This window comes from Oryza brachyantha, chromosome 3, assembly GCF_000231095.2.
Source record: "Oryza brachyantha chromosome 3, ObraRS2, whole genome shotgun sequence".
Lineage (NCBI taxonomy): Eukaryota > Viridiplantae > Streptophyta > Magnoliopsida > Poales > Poaceae > Oryza > Oryza brachyantha.
This window is the reverse complement of record NC_023165.2, coordinates 28,806,197-28,824,351: the sequence shown is the minus strand read 5'-3', so window position 1 is coordinate 28,824,351 and position 18,155 is coordinate 28,806,197. Positions and strand designations below refer to the sequence as shown.

Below are 18,155 nucleotides of genomic sequence, written 5' to 3'. Positions count from 1 at the left end.
TTCCCTCTGTTTCTAGCCCGGATCGGATCCACACCTCCGACCTTCTGGCTCCAATCCACGCGAGGCGGCGGCGTGTGGCCGGCGACGCGAGGAGACGACGACCTCTTCCCATCCGACGTCCTTCTCGCCGGTAACTTCTCTGTTTTCCCATCCAGCGCTAGCTAGGGTTTACGTCAACGCTAGGGTTCTTGGTGGAGGAGCTCCGGGAGCGGAGGGGGAGGGGGAGGTGGAGGAGGTGGAGGAGAAGGGCGCGAGCAGGAGCAGCTGCTCGCCCAGGAGGAGAGGGAGACGGGGTCGTGGAAGGCGCCCGGGTCGTGGCCGTGGTGCGGCGGCGCGGTGGTGGCAACGGTGGTGGAGAAGGCGCGGCGGATCCTGTGCCTGCCGATCTGCCTCCGCAACAAGAAGCGCTTCTCCTGCACCTGCTGCCATCGTCTTCTCCGCCCTTCGCCTCCTCCCACGCATCATCACCTATTACCTTAATTACCTAGCTCTTGTGCGTGATTCATGGTCGAGCTTATTAGTTAACTGATTAATTAGTTTGAGCATGAGCCTGCATCTGATTGCTTCTTGTGATTTTTCCTCCTACATCTGATTGCTTCTTGTGATTTTTCTTCGTGTCTACGGAAAAGAATTCTTGTATTCCATATAAGCTTTGTCTAACGTCTATCAGGGTTAAGTTTTCCTGATCGACCACTTTTTTGGTAACCAGACAGCTAGCTGCAAATCAAATGGCTATGTTTTTTTCTTTTAGCGAGCAAGAAATTGGAAGACTGTGACATGCATTATTGAATTGAAGTGCTCGGTTTTATATAGAGTAATGCTGTGTTCTGTAGATGCATGGAAGTGCTCGGTTTTATACAGGACGAGCTGGGGTGTTACAGCGCAAGGGAGTAATTAGGTCAATTCAATTGAATGGGTTTAGCAAAGATGAATTGAATGGGTTTAACTGAGATGAATTCTTTCTGTAGTTTAGTGAGGCATGACATTTTTGCACTCCTTTTGGTTTATATAACGCGTCATGTCTCCTATATGCAATACAACTAAAATATATACTAGCTACTCCATCTCAAAAATTTTTGTTGTGCCTTACAAAACTATAGAATCCAGTAAGAGAAGTAATACTACTAATTCAGATTAATTGATGGATTCCTATTACTGATTCTACGATATCATACTGTATATATCGCTGCTTCTATTAAATATACATTAGTTCAGTATATAAAAAATATCCATCCATTGATCTGCTAATAATTCATAAATATTATTGTGCATTTCCTAATTTCTAGTTACTTTGTGCTTTTTTCAGATTGTACCAGCAGTTCCTAGGATTGGTGAAGACGAGTCGCCTCCTTCCTGGGACTTTGTTTTGACTCCGAAAGGTACTTTAGTAGTTTGTTGCTCTCTCCCCCTATCTCTCTCTCTCTCTTAATTATGAATGTTGATTATTTTGGATATATTTTGGTTCCTGTGAATGACTGATTAGATAATGGTAGTATTGGTTATCAATTTTGTTAAGCTGAATTCATTGTTACTGTTCTATATGGCTACCATGTTCTTCAATAAATATATGACTGCCATGTTCTTTTGGTATATAGTAATCCAATGAATATTACTTTGAGAGACCATGTTAGAAAGAGAAGGGAGGATAAGGAGGACGACGACATGATGCTCTTTCTTTTCCCTGCTCTTTCTCTTTTGGGATCTAACCGAGGAGGGGAAAAGCAGCAACGTCATAGCCCTGAGGTATCGGGTGAGGAGGAGGTCCGTCGGTTGCTCCAAGGACACGTGAAGAACTGTTTGGTAGCTTTTCGGATGGAACCCTGGATCTTCAATTATTTGGCTGATTACCTTCGAAGGAATGAACTTGTCCTTGATACGAGAATCAAGATCGAGGAGAAACTTGGATTCTTTCTTTGGATGCTCAGTCATAACTCTTCCTATCATCAACTCCAAATCCAATTTCATCACAGCAATGATACATTTCACCACCACATAAACCAATTATGGGCAATTAAATAAAGTACTTAAAACACAATTATCATGCAGATGCATGCAATAGCAGGCCTAGGTGCTTTAAAGCTGAATGTTGCTAACTCTGAATCTCATCAGTATGATATTTTAGAAAGCTTGATGTTGTCACACTTCTGCACTTTTGTCTCTTCATCTGTATGATGATCATAATAATTGATTAATTGGGGGCCTAACACCAAGTTTTCTGTTCATTCTAAATTCTGGAATAAATGCTTAAGTTATAACTAAGTCCCAATCAACTACTAAATCACATGCTCTTTATTATGTGTAGATCAATGATTGGATTCTGGACATCATTGGCTGTGCTCTACTTTTCAAAAGAAGTTGTCAATTTGCACTGTTTGTAGGTGTGGACTGGTTCAGTGATCTTCTGATGGCAGCATTGTCATATGGTTGTAACGGTTATGATCTTCTGATGGCAGCATTGTGATATGGTTGTAACGGTTATGATCTTCTGATGGCAACATTGTGATATGGTTGTAATAGTTGTGATCTTGAAAAGAACTTACACAACTTATTTTTTAAAGTGATCAGAGCATACCATTAGCTCATTGAGCTTGTTTGGAGGAAAGAATTATCGATTAGATGTAGACTATCAAGTCATTCTGATTTGCACTGCCCATGTATGCCATATGTTCCATTATTCTCTGGGCTGTTAACTAATTAGCACTAATGGCTAATATGAAGAAGTGCAGCTCCACTTCTGTTATTGCAAAACAATCAGGCTTGTGATATGTTGAATTTTTCTATACTGCAAGTTTTCTTTTTATAATCAGCTTGTGATATGTTGAATGGCTTCATTCCAGCTCAAACCAAATGCACTTTTTTGAAGAGGTGGATTAACAAAAGGAGTGGATTCAATCTCTATCCATATGTGTTTTCAGGCTTCTAGTGAAATCAGCTGGATTGATTCAAACCTGGCCTGGATTGAAAACATGGCCGGATTGAAAATGGGACAACCGAACGAGCCCTAAATGGGCCTCCGTTCTTCCCCTTCTGTACATGAATCAGGGTCTAGTTACTTAGTTGGCCCATCTAATTATTTTTTTCCTTTTTATTAAAAACAGTTTTTTTTCCTTTTTGGACAGAACCATTTTTTAAAAATTCTGCGTCACTTTCTAGCCGAAAGTAATTTCAGTTCCCAACAGATTAATGTCACCCTCTCCAATAATGAAGAGGAGTAGAATATGCCAGGCTAATACTAACGTTTGTTATTAACATGTATTTCCTGCTAAATAACATGTATTTTCTGCCCAGGGTAGAGTGTTGAGTCGTCAAGAGCAAAAAAGTGCACTATAAGATAGATAATAAAGAAAGAGCATCCATTAGGCAGATGTGTCGGCTAGTATCACATCTTAGTTTCGTGGTAACTGCCAAAAAAGAAAATCAAATCAGATGCCAGATGGGGTACTATAAGAACAGTGCATGAAGCCATGAAACACGTTTTAAGCATATGTTTTATTTTAATTTATAAAATAGAAATAATATTGAAAGTGCATCTATGCCCCCAATTTGTTTTGGTGATTAATGACAATCAAATGATGAGGACTAATGATGTATGTGAGAATATGAAAATATAAATAGTTCTCATGAAAAAGTTGTTACGCCGCCCACGTGAAAAGAGAAGTAAAGTCGGTACTGGCGTGTGTATTTACTTTGAATTTGAGTCAACTAGGAATGTCGTACTATAAAGAGGGGTGTGCAAATAAAATCTAGTAATGAATCCGGTGCTCGGAAATATTTTTGAAATGCATCTTTTGCTATCTTTTTGAAGTTGTGCTGGAATTTACGGAAGTTCCGAAGGTACTGTCGGAACTTCCAAAGGGGCCAGAATCGGTTCTGTAAGATTCACGGAAGTTCCGAAGGAGATCTTCGGAAGTTCCGAAGGAGCCAGAATCGGTTCTATAAGATTCACGGAAGTTCCGAAGGAGACCTTCGAAAGTTCCGAAGGAGCCAGAATCGGTTCTATAAGATTCACGAAAGTTCCGAAGATTCACGAAAGTTCCGAAAGAGACCTTCGGAAGTTCCGAAGGAGCCAGAATCGGTTTTGTAAGATTCACGGAAGTTCCGAAGGTCTTGACTGGAACTTCCGTTGACTTGAGTTTTCGCAGTTGACTTTGAATTTTCTAAGTGTTGGGACTGCTATTTTGAACTGACCGGAAGTTCCGAAGGAAACCTCCGAAAGTTCCGAAGAAGAAATCTTTTGCCCTCAACGGGCAGAAATTGAGAGGGGGTATAAATACCCCCAACCCCTCAAGCTGGGGTTGCTGCTTCACATGTTCATCTCTATGCCCTTGGCTTGCTTTTTTTGAGATTCACTCTGAGTCTTGCTTTCTCACTTCCTGCTCTCCACGGATCTAAGTGATTTGGATTTTGTGTGTGTAAGGGTTGGTTGTTTTGAGTTGGTTTGAGTGCTTGGTGTTGACTTCGTGATAAATTTCGTGAGCACTAGATTCATCCCAAAATCTTTTTGCTAGCTTGTTACTCTTAGTGGTTGAGGACAACTAGACGGCTAGGCGTCATTCCTCGAGCCACCGGAGCTCTTGTGGTGCACCGGAAAAAGGTTTGTGAAGGTTGGATCTCACCTCCGAAAGGGAAGAGATACCTCGAGTAAGGGGGAGTACACGAGTGCAACCCCGAGGAAAGGGTTGTGGAACCCGGCTCAAGTTTGAGCTTCTCAACGGAGAGTACAGTCCCCTCGAGGATTGGAACTTCGGTAAAAAGTCTTCGTCTACACTTGTGGTGAAATCTCTCTAACTTGTTATTTAAGCTTTGCTTTTGGTTGCCGCGCGTACTCTAGTTGTTGTTTGTGCAAAGCTTAGAGGTAGTTTGCTTATTTGAGGTTTGGTTGGTTAGATTTACTCCTTTCTCGTTCTAGATCTGGTGCTGCCGGAAGTTCCGAAGATCAATGGAACTTCCGAAGGCCGGAAGTTCCGAAGCCACTGACCGGAACTTCCGAAAGTCTCAACTTTCGCTTTTTAGGCTTAATTTTTTAAATCGCCTATTCACCCCTCCTCTAAGCCTTGATATACTCTTTCAAATATAATTTTCCCATTAAATTACTCTCTTTCCATATTATGATATGTTTTGGTCCTATCTATCTAGATTCAATCAACGATATCTTTCATATGTGCCTAAAATTATTATTATTCATATGAATAGGAAGACTGACGAGTCAAAAACGTTGAGCGGTTATAATAATTACTGTCTCCAAAAAAAAACTTAATTTGCCTCATATATATCTATACATAACTACCATGACTAAAATGTCCTTTAATTTCTTAGACCTCGGTAGATTTGTATGGTACTTTTTGGAATATCGATGCATTTGCCATCTATTTACCAAACTTCAATGCAATAAGCCAGTAACTACTCAATGCAATAGAGCACTAAATTCTTTTTAGACGAAGGTAGTAACATCCAAGTCCAGCTCTAAATTAACTTTTTAAAGCACTACTGCACTTACTTACAAAAAATCATTACAACACTATTACAAAAAGTTGACCTAGGCCACGTTCGCCACCCCCACAAGTTAACTTATCTCCTCTTGTTTTTTCGCACGCGCGCACACGCTTGTTGTTGCATACACTAGAAAAATAGGGAAAATAAAGATAAAGAAATAGTAGTGTTTATGTACTTCCCATTATTACAGCAAGTGCACGTGAGGGTTTGAGTTTTATTGCATATATTGGAAGTAAAAAAATTGTTTCTATTTTTACATAAATTAACGTGCAATGATTGTATAAATATCCATTATACACAAATCTTAGCTAAAAAAGATCATCATATAATTATTAGATGTATGTTTTGTGGGAAGTTGAGCATATATGAGGTCTTATAAAGATATATGTGATTGAAGGGTATAAGATTCATTTATCCCGAAACATGTTGATTAGGTTTATCACGTGATTTCTAGGTGATTGCAATGATGTATTTGAACTAAAATTAAAACATGAAAAAGTAAAATGTATAGATCGAAATATAAAGAACCAAACTCGAAAAAAAAGGATGGAGTAACAACATGTGATGACACTATTTTGAAAGAAAATCTAAAAAATATCATTGACAAATGTCTAAGTCTAAAAAGTGGCATTGACGAATGCAAGTTCTAAGAAATATCATCGTACAAATGAATTTATCTGAGAAATACCATTATCTTTATGGTTCCATCCATTTCTAAATACATTGTTCATACTATAACACTTAACGAAAAAAAGTTGATGGAACCCTACCAGCGATGACATTTATTAGATAAATTTGTTTGTACGATGATATTTTTATAGAAATCACATTTATCGATGACATTTATTAGAATTAAGTATTTTCCAATGACATTTGTTATTTTTTTTCTTATTTTAAATAAAATCCTCTTGGAACACACTAACAGTTAAAACCGTCAATTTCCCCTACGCCACGGTGGACAGGACTTCCGGGGCCCACCTATGTGTTGACATGAGATCCTCCGGCGGTCCGGCCCACGGAGAGCCCGGTCCACGGTCCACCGCGCCTTTCCCCCTTTCCGCTTTTCCGTCCACAAGTATCTGACCCCACGCGGCCCACGGACCCCACCCGTCAGTGTCCCGACGGAGCCCTATATATAACAGCGAGCGCGGGACACACGGGCCACCCAAAGCCAGCGCAAGCCGGCCACCTCCGCAAGCCAGCGACGAACACCTCACCCCCCAACCTCTCCCTCCTCCTCCTCCCAAGGTTGCCGTGAATCTTCTCCGCTCGCGCGGGCTTCCGCCATGGAGGAGGCTCAGGGTAGGTACCGCACGACAGCGAAGCGGCAGGCGCGCGCTTTGTCGCGGCGCTAGCGAACTGTATAGTTGGAGTTGGTTGGATTGGCTGCCTGCTGTGTGTTTGGTTTTGCGTCTTGCTCTGGTTTACTGGAGGGGAGGGATGAGATCCAGCAAGATTTGAGTTTTTTTTGGGGGTCTGGGGTGCTGTGCCGGTGCCGTCGGTGTGGGTTTTTGCTAGTCACTCGGCTGAGAGAGAGCTTGAATTACTGTTTTTTGGTTGGGAGTAGGATGGATATTCGATTCCATTTCGGGATAGGAGATCCCAATTGTGTGCATGTATCGGCCGCATGACGTAGTTAGGAGAAGAAAGATCGTTGCTTTCTGCCTCTGATGGGTAGGCTGCGACAGAATTAGGCTTCAATTTATGCGTGAAAATTGTAATTTCAGTAAGATGAGTAGGCTTTAAGTTGCTCTGGGTGATTGCAGGATGAAGGAACGTTCCATGCCTTTTCCTTTCTCATGCACAGGGAATATAGATCATGCACTTCAATAGTGGCATTCCTTAATCATGCAGCTTTCGGCATGATGCTATATGCTTCCTGGTACCCATTCCAAGAAATCCATGGTTTCAATAAAATCAAAACAGGATTCTTCATTTGTCAAAATTAGGAACCATATGCAAACTGTGGGCAAGTGGCTTTGCTCATCATAAGTAGGTCTTACAGGGGCTATGGCCCATGGTCTTACAGTAGCTATGCTTGTATTCCAGGCATGTAGATGGCCAATCCTGTTCTGTTGTCAGCTACTATTGTACTGGAGTAGCTGTGAAGGGCATGATAAGACAAACCTGAGTATATGCTGTTTTCTTGGGTCGTTCAGTATATATATTTTTGAATACTGTATAATTTCCTGCTGTTGGAGCTGAACAATCATTTCCACTGAGCAGCCAAATGCTGATTAATTTAGGCGCCTCATGAATTGTTTTCTTCATCTTTAATGCAGTTGTGGAATCCAAGGATGGAACCATCTCGGTAGCTTCTGCATTTGCTGGTCATCAGGAAGGTATTATTTGCTGGATTTGATCTTATGGACATGATTGACCAATGAAGATCTATATATGCCAATTCCAACATTTATTGTTTTCTGCTAACTGGTGGACTGTTATAGACACTTACTTGTTTAAGCTTTGATGCATTAAACAGCTGTTCAAGACAGGGATCACAATTTTTTGTCGAAAGCAGTTGAAGAGGCTTACCGAGGAGTAGATTGTGGCCATGGAGGTCCATTTGGTGCGGTTGTTGTCTGTAATGATGAAATAGTAGTTAGTTGCCATAACATGGTTTTGGATTACACCGATCCAACTGCACATGCTGAAGTAACTGCAATAAGAGAGGTAACTCGCCCTGTGTACTTACCAGCTACACTGTGTTTACTCTTTACATTTTGATACTTAGTATTCTGTAGTAGTAGACTCATCTCTGCTGAATGAATGTACCTGATTCATGCTCTAACTTTATATTAGAATGTAAATACACTGGACTATTAGGTGGACTCTCCTTTTTCATCCTTTTGGTATTCTGCTTGAAAAATATACTAGAAGTATATTTTTTGAATAAATACTAGATGTTATATTCACCAGTTATAACGGCTAGGATGTCATATGTTCCTGTCTTTTCCCCTTTATCAGAATATTCCTTTTCCCTTGCATTAGAATATTCCTTTTCCCTTGCATCAGAATATGGAAGCTACTTACTTGTAACTATAGTAAAGTGGTTTTTAATTAGCTATGTGTTGTTAACTTGTCATATTGGCATACAGTAAATTAAAAAGACAAAGCAAAATTATTGGCTTAAAAAACTGTTTAGGTTCCAATAAAATTATATTATAAGTGATGGACCAATGGTGTCTCCTAGTTTTTGTTTTGCACATTCAAAATTTCCTTGGCAGATGGTGTAAATAGAGTAAATTACTTCAAGCTAATGGATAAAATAAGAGTAATTAAGAAACGGAAGCACTATGCCTATTGTATCCTTTGCTTGCCAAATTTGGGTGTATTAATGCATTTAACTAATATTAGTTTCTTTCCATTATTTGGTTATCTGTTTCACATAATCAATGTTTTTTTGTACTATAGGCTTGCAAAAAGCTTGGAAAAATTGAGCTGTCAGACTGTGAAATGTATGCATCATGTGAACCTTGCCCAATGTGTTTTGGCGCTGTGCATCTATCACGGATTAAGGTTAACTCCTTACCTTATTATGTTAACCTGGTAGAGTATTGCTTAATCAACAAAATTGCTAAATGCTGCATTGCAGAGGCTGGTGTATGGTGCCAAGGCTGAAGCTGCTATTGCTATTGGATTCGATGACTTCATTGCTGATGCTCTAAGAGGAACTGGGCACTACCAGAAGGCCAACTTGGAGATCAAGCGTGCTGGTGGCAATGGAGCCCTGATTGCTGAACAAGTCTTTGAGAACACAAAGGAGAAGTTTCGGATGTACTAATCTGTAAGTAAATACATTGTGGGATTCATATTGTAAAAGTCCCAGGTGCTCAAGAATTCACAGAGAATAATGTAACCTTCGACATTCTGCCATTTATGGACCATATCTATCAATCTAAATACATTTTACTCTCCTTATGACGAACAATAATGTTATCTCGTTTTGATTGTAGTCTTTGTGAGTTTTGATTTTGCTTGATCCACGATCATTTTGGAATTTGAATACATTGTTAGTATTCAAGAAAAAGAGATGGTAGATAAGTACATTGCTGATAACAAGGAGATTTGCATACTCAGGAAGCAATCAACATTTTCCTTCCATGAGTTCCTAAAATTTACTCTTCTCTTCATCTTGAAACGAAGAAAAGAAAAGAAGAAATTAAGAAAGAATAGGATAACATGCCTCTTGTTGCTACTCAACTTACAAGTTACAATTGATGATCCCTACCCACAAAACTAGACATATTGGAAGGATGATCATACTGTTTTCTTCCCAACGAAAGGCTAAGCAACAGACAGATCATAAATAAAATATGGTGACAAAAACATGCATGGTACACCAACATTCATCTCCACAACTATATACAAGAAGCAAACATCATGCTAAGCAAAAACAATCGCAAGAATCAGATGTACATGACGCATCCCACCAAGCAAAGCCCCTCTGCAGCAAATAAACGGAGCTACCTACACTACAGCGTCGCCGACTTCAGTAAAGGATTTAGCAATCTGGTTGCACTCCACAATCTATGTCTGGGTTCCTGTGCATGTATTGCTGATGAACTGCCACCATCATAGCAAATTGGTGTCTGTCCACAATCTGTTCTGAGTTGCTCACATGACTCTGGGATCACAGAGTTCGAATAACCTTGGATAAGTGAACAATTCCATGGATGCATAGATTGTACACTGAGGGAAACATTGGACAGGCAAATGCTGCTGAAGTTGTCCCCCTCAATTCCCTCCAAGATGCCAGCAACACCAACGTTGACGCCGACCAAGTTTTTGATTGTAATATTGCTTATCATGGGGAGAGCATTCCTGTCATATTTGTCATCAGGATGCTCACCAAAGTTTCCAGTGATCCTGATGGCCATTGAAACATTGTCCATGGTCACATCAGATATGTACACGTTCTTGACATACCCTCCACGCCCTGGAGCGGTCTTGATTCTGATCCCATGCATTGAGTTGACGATGCGGAGGCCCTCAGCCCGGACTTCGGATATGCCACCTGACATCTCACTTCCAAAGGCAATCCCCGCACCACCCCTTGTCTCTCCTGTGATGTTGCTGATACTGATGTTTGTGCTAGGACGAGCAAAGGAAATGCCATACTCATCCCACCCACTCTTAATGACAATAACATCATCTCCATTTCTGACATAACAATGATCAATGCAGACGTTTGTGGACGAATCTGAATGGATTGAAGCTCCATTAGTACCATAGCTGTAGATGCAAATATGCTATATGGATATGCAGTGTTAACACATTATTGGAGTACCGTAATTCCGTGAATATGAAATTTTGGTTAAAGTTGCATCTCAAGAAAGGATATCCCAAAAAATGTGCCAGTTGCATAAAGGGTCATATTGATTGATATACTTGAATTGCCAGTTCTTACCAGTTTTTAGCAGTATATTTGCCCAAGTGGTACAGGACCTTTTCTTAGGGGGAATTTTGCACAAAATAGTAATACCGTTTTTTATTAGTTCCTCAAGTCTCTAGTTGATCATAAATGATAACTCCACAAAAGAAAAATTTTAATCTTCTTTGAGAATTTTGTTTGTGGGGACTCTTTTTGAGAACTTTTATTTCCAGAATTTCAGCAGTAAGTGGAAGTTCCAAGGAAAAAAAATCAAATATTAAAGCACAAAGGAGGGCAAAATTAAAGAAAGCGCCTGTGAATCACATTGCAGCCACCTTTTTCTTTTGCCATTTTTCTTGATGCAATTAAAATGGGAAAAGTGAGGGAATAAACATGTAAAACATTATGAATGTCAGGCGAAATTGAAGGGAGCTAATAATTCAAAACCTTGCATTACCTGGATTAATGCCAGCAGTATTTGGTGAATTCAGGGGCGCTAGGATTGTGACATGCTGGACAAGCACTTGGCTGTTTATTTAGCAAAAGCACTCTAGAAAATAAATTTGCAGTTGTGATTGAATTCTTATATATTTAACAGAAAGCAAGTGGCTATTCAGACAACCAACCTGCAGTATACAGGATGGATATTCCAATACGGTGAGTTCTTGAAGGTTAAATTGGATATAACAACATCGGTGGAGTACATCAACTCAACAAGATGTGGCCTAGTATAATTCAGTGTGTTGTTGTAGAACCAATCCCACCAAATGGCTCCTTGGCCATCAATGGTACCGTTAGCACCTGCCAAGAGTACCAGATTTTCACATACTGACAAAATAACTACAAAACATCCTAAGAAAATAAGTGGTGCAGATATAGTACTTACTAACCAGTAATTATTACATCTGTTAGATTAGATCCAAAAATTAGACTCTGGTGTCTTTTTCCAGGGAGCTCTCTACCTCGTCCATAGGATGGAAGAGGATCAATGGCTGGCCAATTGGATGAATCCTGCAAAATACATTTGAGAAATTATAGCAAAAGCATTTTGTATCAATTTAAGTGAATCAATTTTTTTCTTCTAAACCTCAAGAACACTGAATTTGTGCGAGTCTCTACGAAATATCGTTGTAGTGCTCATATCATGGTTCTTAGGGAACAATTGATCACAAGATTTGGCAATATATGATAGTTTCATGTGCACGTGCACCTTGTCATAGGCACACAAAATATTTTAGCTGTAATTATCATGTGCAAAGTATGTGAGTTATACTACCGGAGATCCAATTATTTCTGCATCCTTATCCAGTGACAGAGTGAGATGGCTGATAAGACTAAAACTCCCTGTCAACCATCTTCCTGCAGGCACAAAGAGCTGTGCGCCACCCTTGTCTGCAAATGAATTGAGGTAGAAGATTGCGTTCTGGAATGCTTTTGTATTGAGAGTCACACCATCCCCAACAGCACCGAATTCAGTTATTGTGACACTGTGGGGTCGATATACGCTTGATGCCATGTCCTTGCAGTATGTACTGGATACACTGGACCATTGAGTCGCAACCATGGTTATGAAAACCAAAAGGACCTGGAGTAGCTAGCATAAATCAAACAGAACAGTATCAGTGTCAATCACATATTGGAAATACCGAAAAGCTATATATTAGCATCAACAATAAACATATTAAGTATGAATACTTCCATCTATGAACACAAGTGATGCAAATTGTCAGAATTATGCATCTTTGACTTTGAGAGGATAATTCTTCATACATCTGATAACTTGCCTTTACTAGTGTCATAAACACCAAGCAAGCGCAAATTTGGGGCAGTCTCAATGGGTTTTCCTATCAATAAAATGTTTTACATGAATAGACTAAAGAGTCCAGATATTTAGCCCAATAATGTATCCATATATCATCTGAAGTTGCTACATGAACAAAACTAAAACTTTTGGATCAAAGAAACACAAATAATCATGACGAGTCTCAACAAAAACTTTTGGATCAAAGAAACACAAATAATCATGACGAGTCTCAACAAAAGTGTTCAATGTTCAGTCAAGAATATGATATGATACCAAAAGAACATTTCAATCAAGTGGCAGGACAATGCAAGCAATATGGACATTTTGCCTCTAACACCATCTAATGCCAAATGCTCGACACAACCTTAGCACACAACAGATCACACCCGCGCCAATGCCGCCCAATGCCAAGAAGAAAACATCGTAGGACCAAATACCAATCTGTCCGGCGCCCATGCCACTGCAGAAGGAACCCCGAAAATGGTGTGGCAATAGCCTGTAGCTAGATCACCAGCTCCAATACCAGACCACTACTCACCCAGTAGGAACAGAAAGTGCAATGGGGGTTCTTGGATGATTGGATCCCACCTAAACCCTGATACCAACTCTCCAAAGTAGAGTCCATCTCCCCCAGAGAGATCAAGAAAGCTACAGTATCAGCAGAGCATAACCTCATTACCGAAGTTAAAGAGGGATTGGAAGCTTACAGATGCAGATCTCCTCATCTTCCGCGACGAGACGGATCTTGGTCGCTGCTAAACAGGGTAGGAGAAGAAAAAAAAAACCAGCTTTGCCTTTAATGCGGCACAGCCGGGACAACGCCTGCTGCAAGAACAGCAACCGGCCAAGTTCGTCAGGGAAAAGAGAATCAGAACTCGCAAGAAGGAGCAGGAAGGAGACGAGCTCACCACAGCAGAGCAGAGAAGAAGCAGGGCAGGGATGGATCAGCGGCAGCAAGCAACTCCTCCTCTTTCCGTCGACGCGTCGTCGCAGCAAGCTCGGGGAGGAGGAGCAGCAAAAGGGGGAGAGGGAGGGAGAAGAGGTAGCAGGTGGCCACCACACCCCGGGAGCAGAGTGAAGAGTAGGAAGTAGCAGAGCAGCAGCAAAAGGGGAGCGAGAGGGGGAGGCGGGGTCAGGCCATGGACCCAATCATGCCACGGTGTGCTCCACCCGGTCCGGGGCGTGGCCGGTCGGGGCCGGCTGCTGCCCGCTCTGACCTCACCTCGCCCCCATGCGCGCCCGCCGCAGCCTCCTCCTCCCTCCCTCCCAGCCTAGCGTGGCGGCGGCGGAGCTGACCTGAGCTGAACCCGACCCGGTCGGAGCAAAGGCGAAGCAGAGCGCTTTATAGTGTGGCTGGCAATGCAATGCAACTGTGCGGCCTGAGGAGGAAGACAGGCTGCTCCTTACTGTAACATCAAACGCTGAATTCTCTTGTGTTCGGTATCAGGATTGGATTCTTCTCTGTAAATTATACGCTCCTACATGATTTGTTAGGCTAAAGATTGTGTTTTTCTCCTCTTTGTTTTCTGGGACAATTTCGATCTGACATCTAGTGCTATGCACGAAGATTATTACTTTTACTTATACTAGCCTATTACCTGTGCTTTGGAATAGGATTTTATTAAAGGAAATTATTATTAACATATTATTAGTAATCTTGGGTGATCACCTGATTTTTTTTATGAAAACGTCAAACGGTGTTTGCAAATAATTTTGTGAATAAAACTTCTATATACGTGGTATTAGCGATCTAAAAGTACAATAAAAAAACTTTAAAATTAACTCACCATTTAAGGTTAAAACTTAAATTTTGGCTTATAAGTCTAAGTAAAAACGAAAAGATAAGGGTGATTATCTTCACATAACTTTTATTAGTTACTCCACAATCAATTTTTCTTCTTAAAAATAGATAACTAGTGAGATAATTGATACTTGGGTCTCTAGTCTATCATGATTTCTTTTCCTTCTAAAACAACGAAGAGAAAATTTCAGAGCACAAGTGAAGTGAAGAAGATACAGGAGTATGATTTTTGTTTTTTAAAAAGCCAAACGGCATATTCGTAAAAGAAAAATAATTTGAAAATATATATATATATATATATATTCTTAGTAATCTAAAAGTTAAAGCTGAAAAATAAATTTTGATAAAAACCATAAAATTAACTCTAAATTTAAATTTAAATATTTATAATTTACTCCTATAAACATAGGTATAATATGAAAAATGACATATTATATGTAGTAACTTATAAACATAGGCAGAAAAATTAGGGGTGATAAAATGTAGTGGAACTATCGGAGTTCGGTCGTGATCGATCCTGGCAGGCTGCTGCTGAGAAAATGAATGAGCCAAAAACGACACGAAGATGTAATTACTCTTGACTAGTACTGCATCTTCAGGCCTCTGCGCTGTGGGCCCCAGCGGTCAGCGGGCGTGGTCCAGTCCCTACTCCTACCTCCTCCCTACAGTAGCTGCATGCTCTGCAGAGTCATGAAACGTGGTGTGCCTTTCCGGCGTGTCAAAGTTCACTTAGTTGGTGTTTAGATTGAAAAATATTTTAAAAAAAGTGTCACGTCAAATATTAGATGGGATGTCGGAAGGGTTTTCAGACACGAATAAAAAAACGAATTTTACGGGTAGCCTAGAAACCGCGAGACGAATCTTTTGAGCCTAATTAATCCGTTATTAGCACATGTTGGTTACTGTAGCACTTATGTCTAATCATGGACTAATTAGGCTCAAAAGATTCGTCTTAAGATTTTTTACATAACTGTACAATTAGTATTTTGATTTATCTATATTTAATGCTTTATTTAGGGCTCCAAAAATTCATTACGATATTTTTAAAAAAAATTTAGGAACTAAACAGGCCTCAATTTAGCTCACCTCATCTCAGCTGCTGCAACGGCGCCAACCAACTCAACCCAGAGAGACCCGGCGAGACAGAGAGAGAGAATGTGTTCTAGAGAGAGAGAGAGAGAGGAATCTTCTTGAGGTCTCGTCTTTGGATTCCAGCGGCATGAGCGTCCAAAAGCGCTGGCCGTCTTGGCTCCGATCGGCCCAACGGTATCCTGTGTTTCTTCTGCTGCTCTGTTCATCCTGTGAACTGCTCCATGCTTAATTGCTTTTTATCTGTTCATGCTAATCTGATTCAGTTTACTTAATGCCAGTGTATATTGCCCGCATGCTCTGTTGATCAGCAGTGTAGTGTTTCGTTTCTGTCAGGAGAGAGAGGGAAAAAGGCTTTTCATCCACTGGGGTTAACAGCCAGCTGTTTTTAACTTGCAAAGTTGTTGTTAGTAGTAGCTTTTGACAGGCTTCGTGCTATTTGGCAGCTCATGCATGATAAATGTCAATCATTTGTGTCACTGTGTTAATGCAGCACGCAGTACTGTGTTTGTGTTTCTGTTTGTGCCCAGCTAATTGGCAATTGCATGCCTGCCCTGGAGGGCATGGCGATGAACATTTTCAGAGTTAATGTCTGCTACTGTTTACTCAAACCAACTTTTTTTTGTGTCTACGCTCTTCTTGTACCGTGAGATCTTCTTCTCCATGCATGCATGCATGCATGCCAAGTGTCCATCTTGTCTGATCATCTCAAGAAAACTAAACAAAAGGAGCAATATCTGTCTCTCCAAGAAAGATGAGGAAAAAAAAAGCATGTGTCTTTGTATCTGTTTGAACAGATTCAGATTCCTCCAACATCCAGGAGGGTCACACAGAAAGATGCATCCTTAACAAAGCCTATCACTAGTAGCTAGTAGTATTTCATTTATGGGACTTGCTGAACTTCTTGACATTTTCAGAATTGTCTGGCATCTATGTCGATCTCATTTCCAAGTTGCTGTCAGGCTAAAAGCAGCTCTCGATCTTGTTGCCAAGTGTTTGGACATCAAAATTAAGGCACTGAAACTTTTGCGATTGGATGTAGCAACAGCAGCAGCAGCAACGACAGGAGCAGACATTCAGGGTCCCAAGCAGAGTGCACGCGAGGCTGCATCACACAATGATAGGTAAGTCGAACCGGCCTTGCCGGCCAATTTGAGTAATCAAATTATGCACATACATATACATGTATGAATATTAATTACAGTACTAATCAACCGATCCAAGATTACCTTTTTCTGCGTAATCAATTAACTGAGGCAAGCATGCAAACAAAGTAACAGGAGTAGTAGTCTTCTTTAAGATGGAAGAGTTGCTATAGCTCAAGTGTAATTGAATCAAGCCAGTAGGTTGCTTGATAGCTAGGTAGGGGTCCCAACGCAGCAAAGTGTCATCTCATTTTTATTACCTTTGGACATATGCCTAATGATCGATCAACAGTTCTCGGAGAGATCGATCCATGCATGAATCGATCTGGTGATCAGTGTGTACTTGTATATTTTGATCGATCGGCCGGTCTAATTAACTAGCTACCAAAAGAATAATTAGTGTGTCTGTGTGTGAGCCCCTGCTCATTTACTACAGCCTCTCAAAACAGGGGCCGGCTTGGGGCATTTTACTCCATACCGTTGATCTATTTTTATCAGACGGCTGAGACTAAATTATACTACCAAAAATATTATGAAATTTAAAGGGTTAATATCGTCTTTTTTATTGTGATATTTATTGGAAAAAACAAAATTACAAAATACTGCTAAGTAAGTAATTAATAAAGTAAAAAAAATACCCCTTTTAGTGATAATATAAATACTACCAATAAAATGCACCGGAGAGTTGCCCTCTCAAAACAACCCCGAAACAGACAAGAGGTAGGCTACAATGCATGTATCTAGAACTATAGATGAATCCAAACAAAAGAAGCTGCATGTCCATATGCACTTAGGCCCCGTTCGGCAGCCAGCTTATATATCTAAGAGCTCTCGTTTTTCGCACGCACGCTTCTCGAACTGCTAAACGGTGTATTTTTTACAAAAATTTTCTATAGGAAAGTTGTTTTAAAAAATCATATTAATCTATTTTATATTTTCTAATAATTAATAATTAATTAATCTTGTACTACTCTATTACTACGTTTTCCGCGCCGGATACCTTACCCTCTTCCCCCTCAGCCGAACACGGCCTTAGAGCATTCCCAACAGCTCATCTATTCCATCCTCCATCCTAGAAATAGAGGATGAAGAGTAAAAGTTAAGCTCCAGCAGAACATCTCTTATCATCTATTTTTGGATGTCATTCATATTAGGAGAGAAACTCTATATTTAGATGTTATCTTCAATCCTCTAAATAGATATAGAGAATGTCATATATAGATGATCTACTGGAGTACAAAAGGATATGAAGGATGAAAGTGATTTAGATGATAATTCAAATAAAAATATGGATGACCAAATATAGATGAGTTGGTGGGATACTCTTAGTTTTCTAGAGATTAAAAGAAAGGGCAATGATTGAAGAAAGACCAATGGCTCCTGGATGCAATTAACTGGCTATGTACGTAGCATGGAGTCTGAGAGAGGCAAGCAATGGCACATAAGAAA

General features: G+C 40.3%; 2 protein-coding genes and 1 long non-coding RNA gene across 6 annotated transcripts; 2 read left to right on the top strand and 1 right to left on the bottom strand.

The window, feature by feature from the left end:
* The first annotated feature begins 22 nt into the window (after positions 1–22).
* On the top strand, positions 23–2,748 carry LOC102701991. The gene is made up of 3 exons (XR_005811481.1): positions 23–130; positions 1,307–1,379; positions 2,303–2,748. It is a non-coding gene; the product is annotated as an uncharacterized LOC102701991 (long non-coding RNA).
* Positions 2,749–6,669: 3,921 nt separating this feature from the next.
* On the top strand, positions 6,670–9,410 carry LOC102701711 (guanosine deaminase-like). Its single transcript, XM_006650795.2, has 5 exons — positions 6,670–6,795; positions 7,776–7,835; positions 7,976–8,166; positions 8,908–9,012; positions 9,089–9,410. Exons 1-5 carry the CDS (start codon positions 6,780–6,782, stop codon positions 9,275–9,277), a joined length of 561 nt encoding a protein of 186 aa, XP_006650858.1. The 5' UTR covers positions 6,670–6,779; the 3' UTR covers positions 9,278–9,410.
* Positions 9,411–9,533: 123 nt separating this feature from the next.
* LOC102701248 (probable polygalacturonase) lies at positions 9,534–14,037 on the bottom strand. 4 transcript variants are annotated; one of them, XM_015835418.2, is made up of 7 exons: positions 13,580–14,033; positions 13,379–13,496; positions 12,144–12,452; positions 11,758–11,878; positions 11,494–11,668; positions 11,325–11,395; positions 9,534–10,696 (listed from the first exon to the last, which is right to left on the bottom strand). In XM_015835418.2, exons 2-7 carry the CDS (start codon positions 13,394–13,396, stop codon positions 9,969–9,971), a joined length of 1,422 nt encoding a protein of 473 aa, XP_015690904.1. In that variant the 5' UTR covers positions 13,397–13,496; positions 13,580–14,033; the 3' UTR covers positions 9,534–9,968. The 4 variants fall into 4 exon arrangements, with proteins under 4 accessions (XP_015690904.1, XP_015690905.1, XP_006650856.1 ...); XM_015835419.2 differs by lacking the exon at positions 13,580–14,033 and adding an exon at positions 13,036–13,296 and having other exon boundaries at positions 12,144–12,461; positions 13,379–13,410; XM_006650793.3 differs by having other exon boundaries at positions 9,969–10,696; positions 12,144–12,461; positions 13,580–14,037.
* Positions 14,038–18,155: the final 4,118 nt, after the last annotated feature.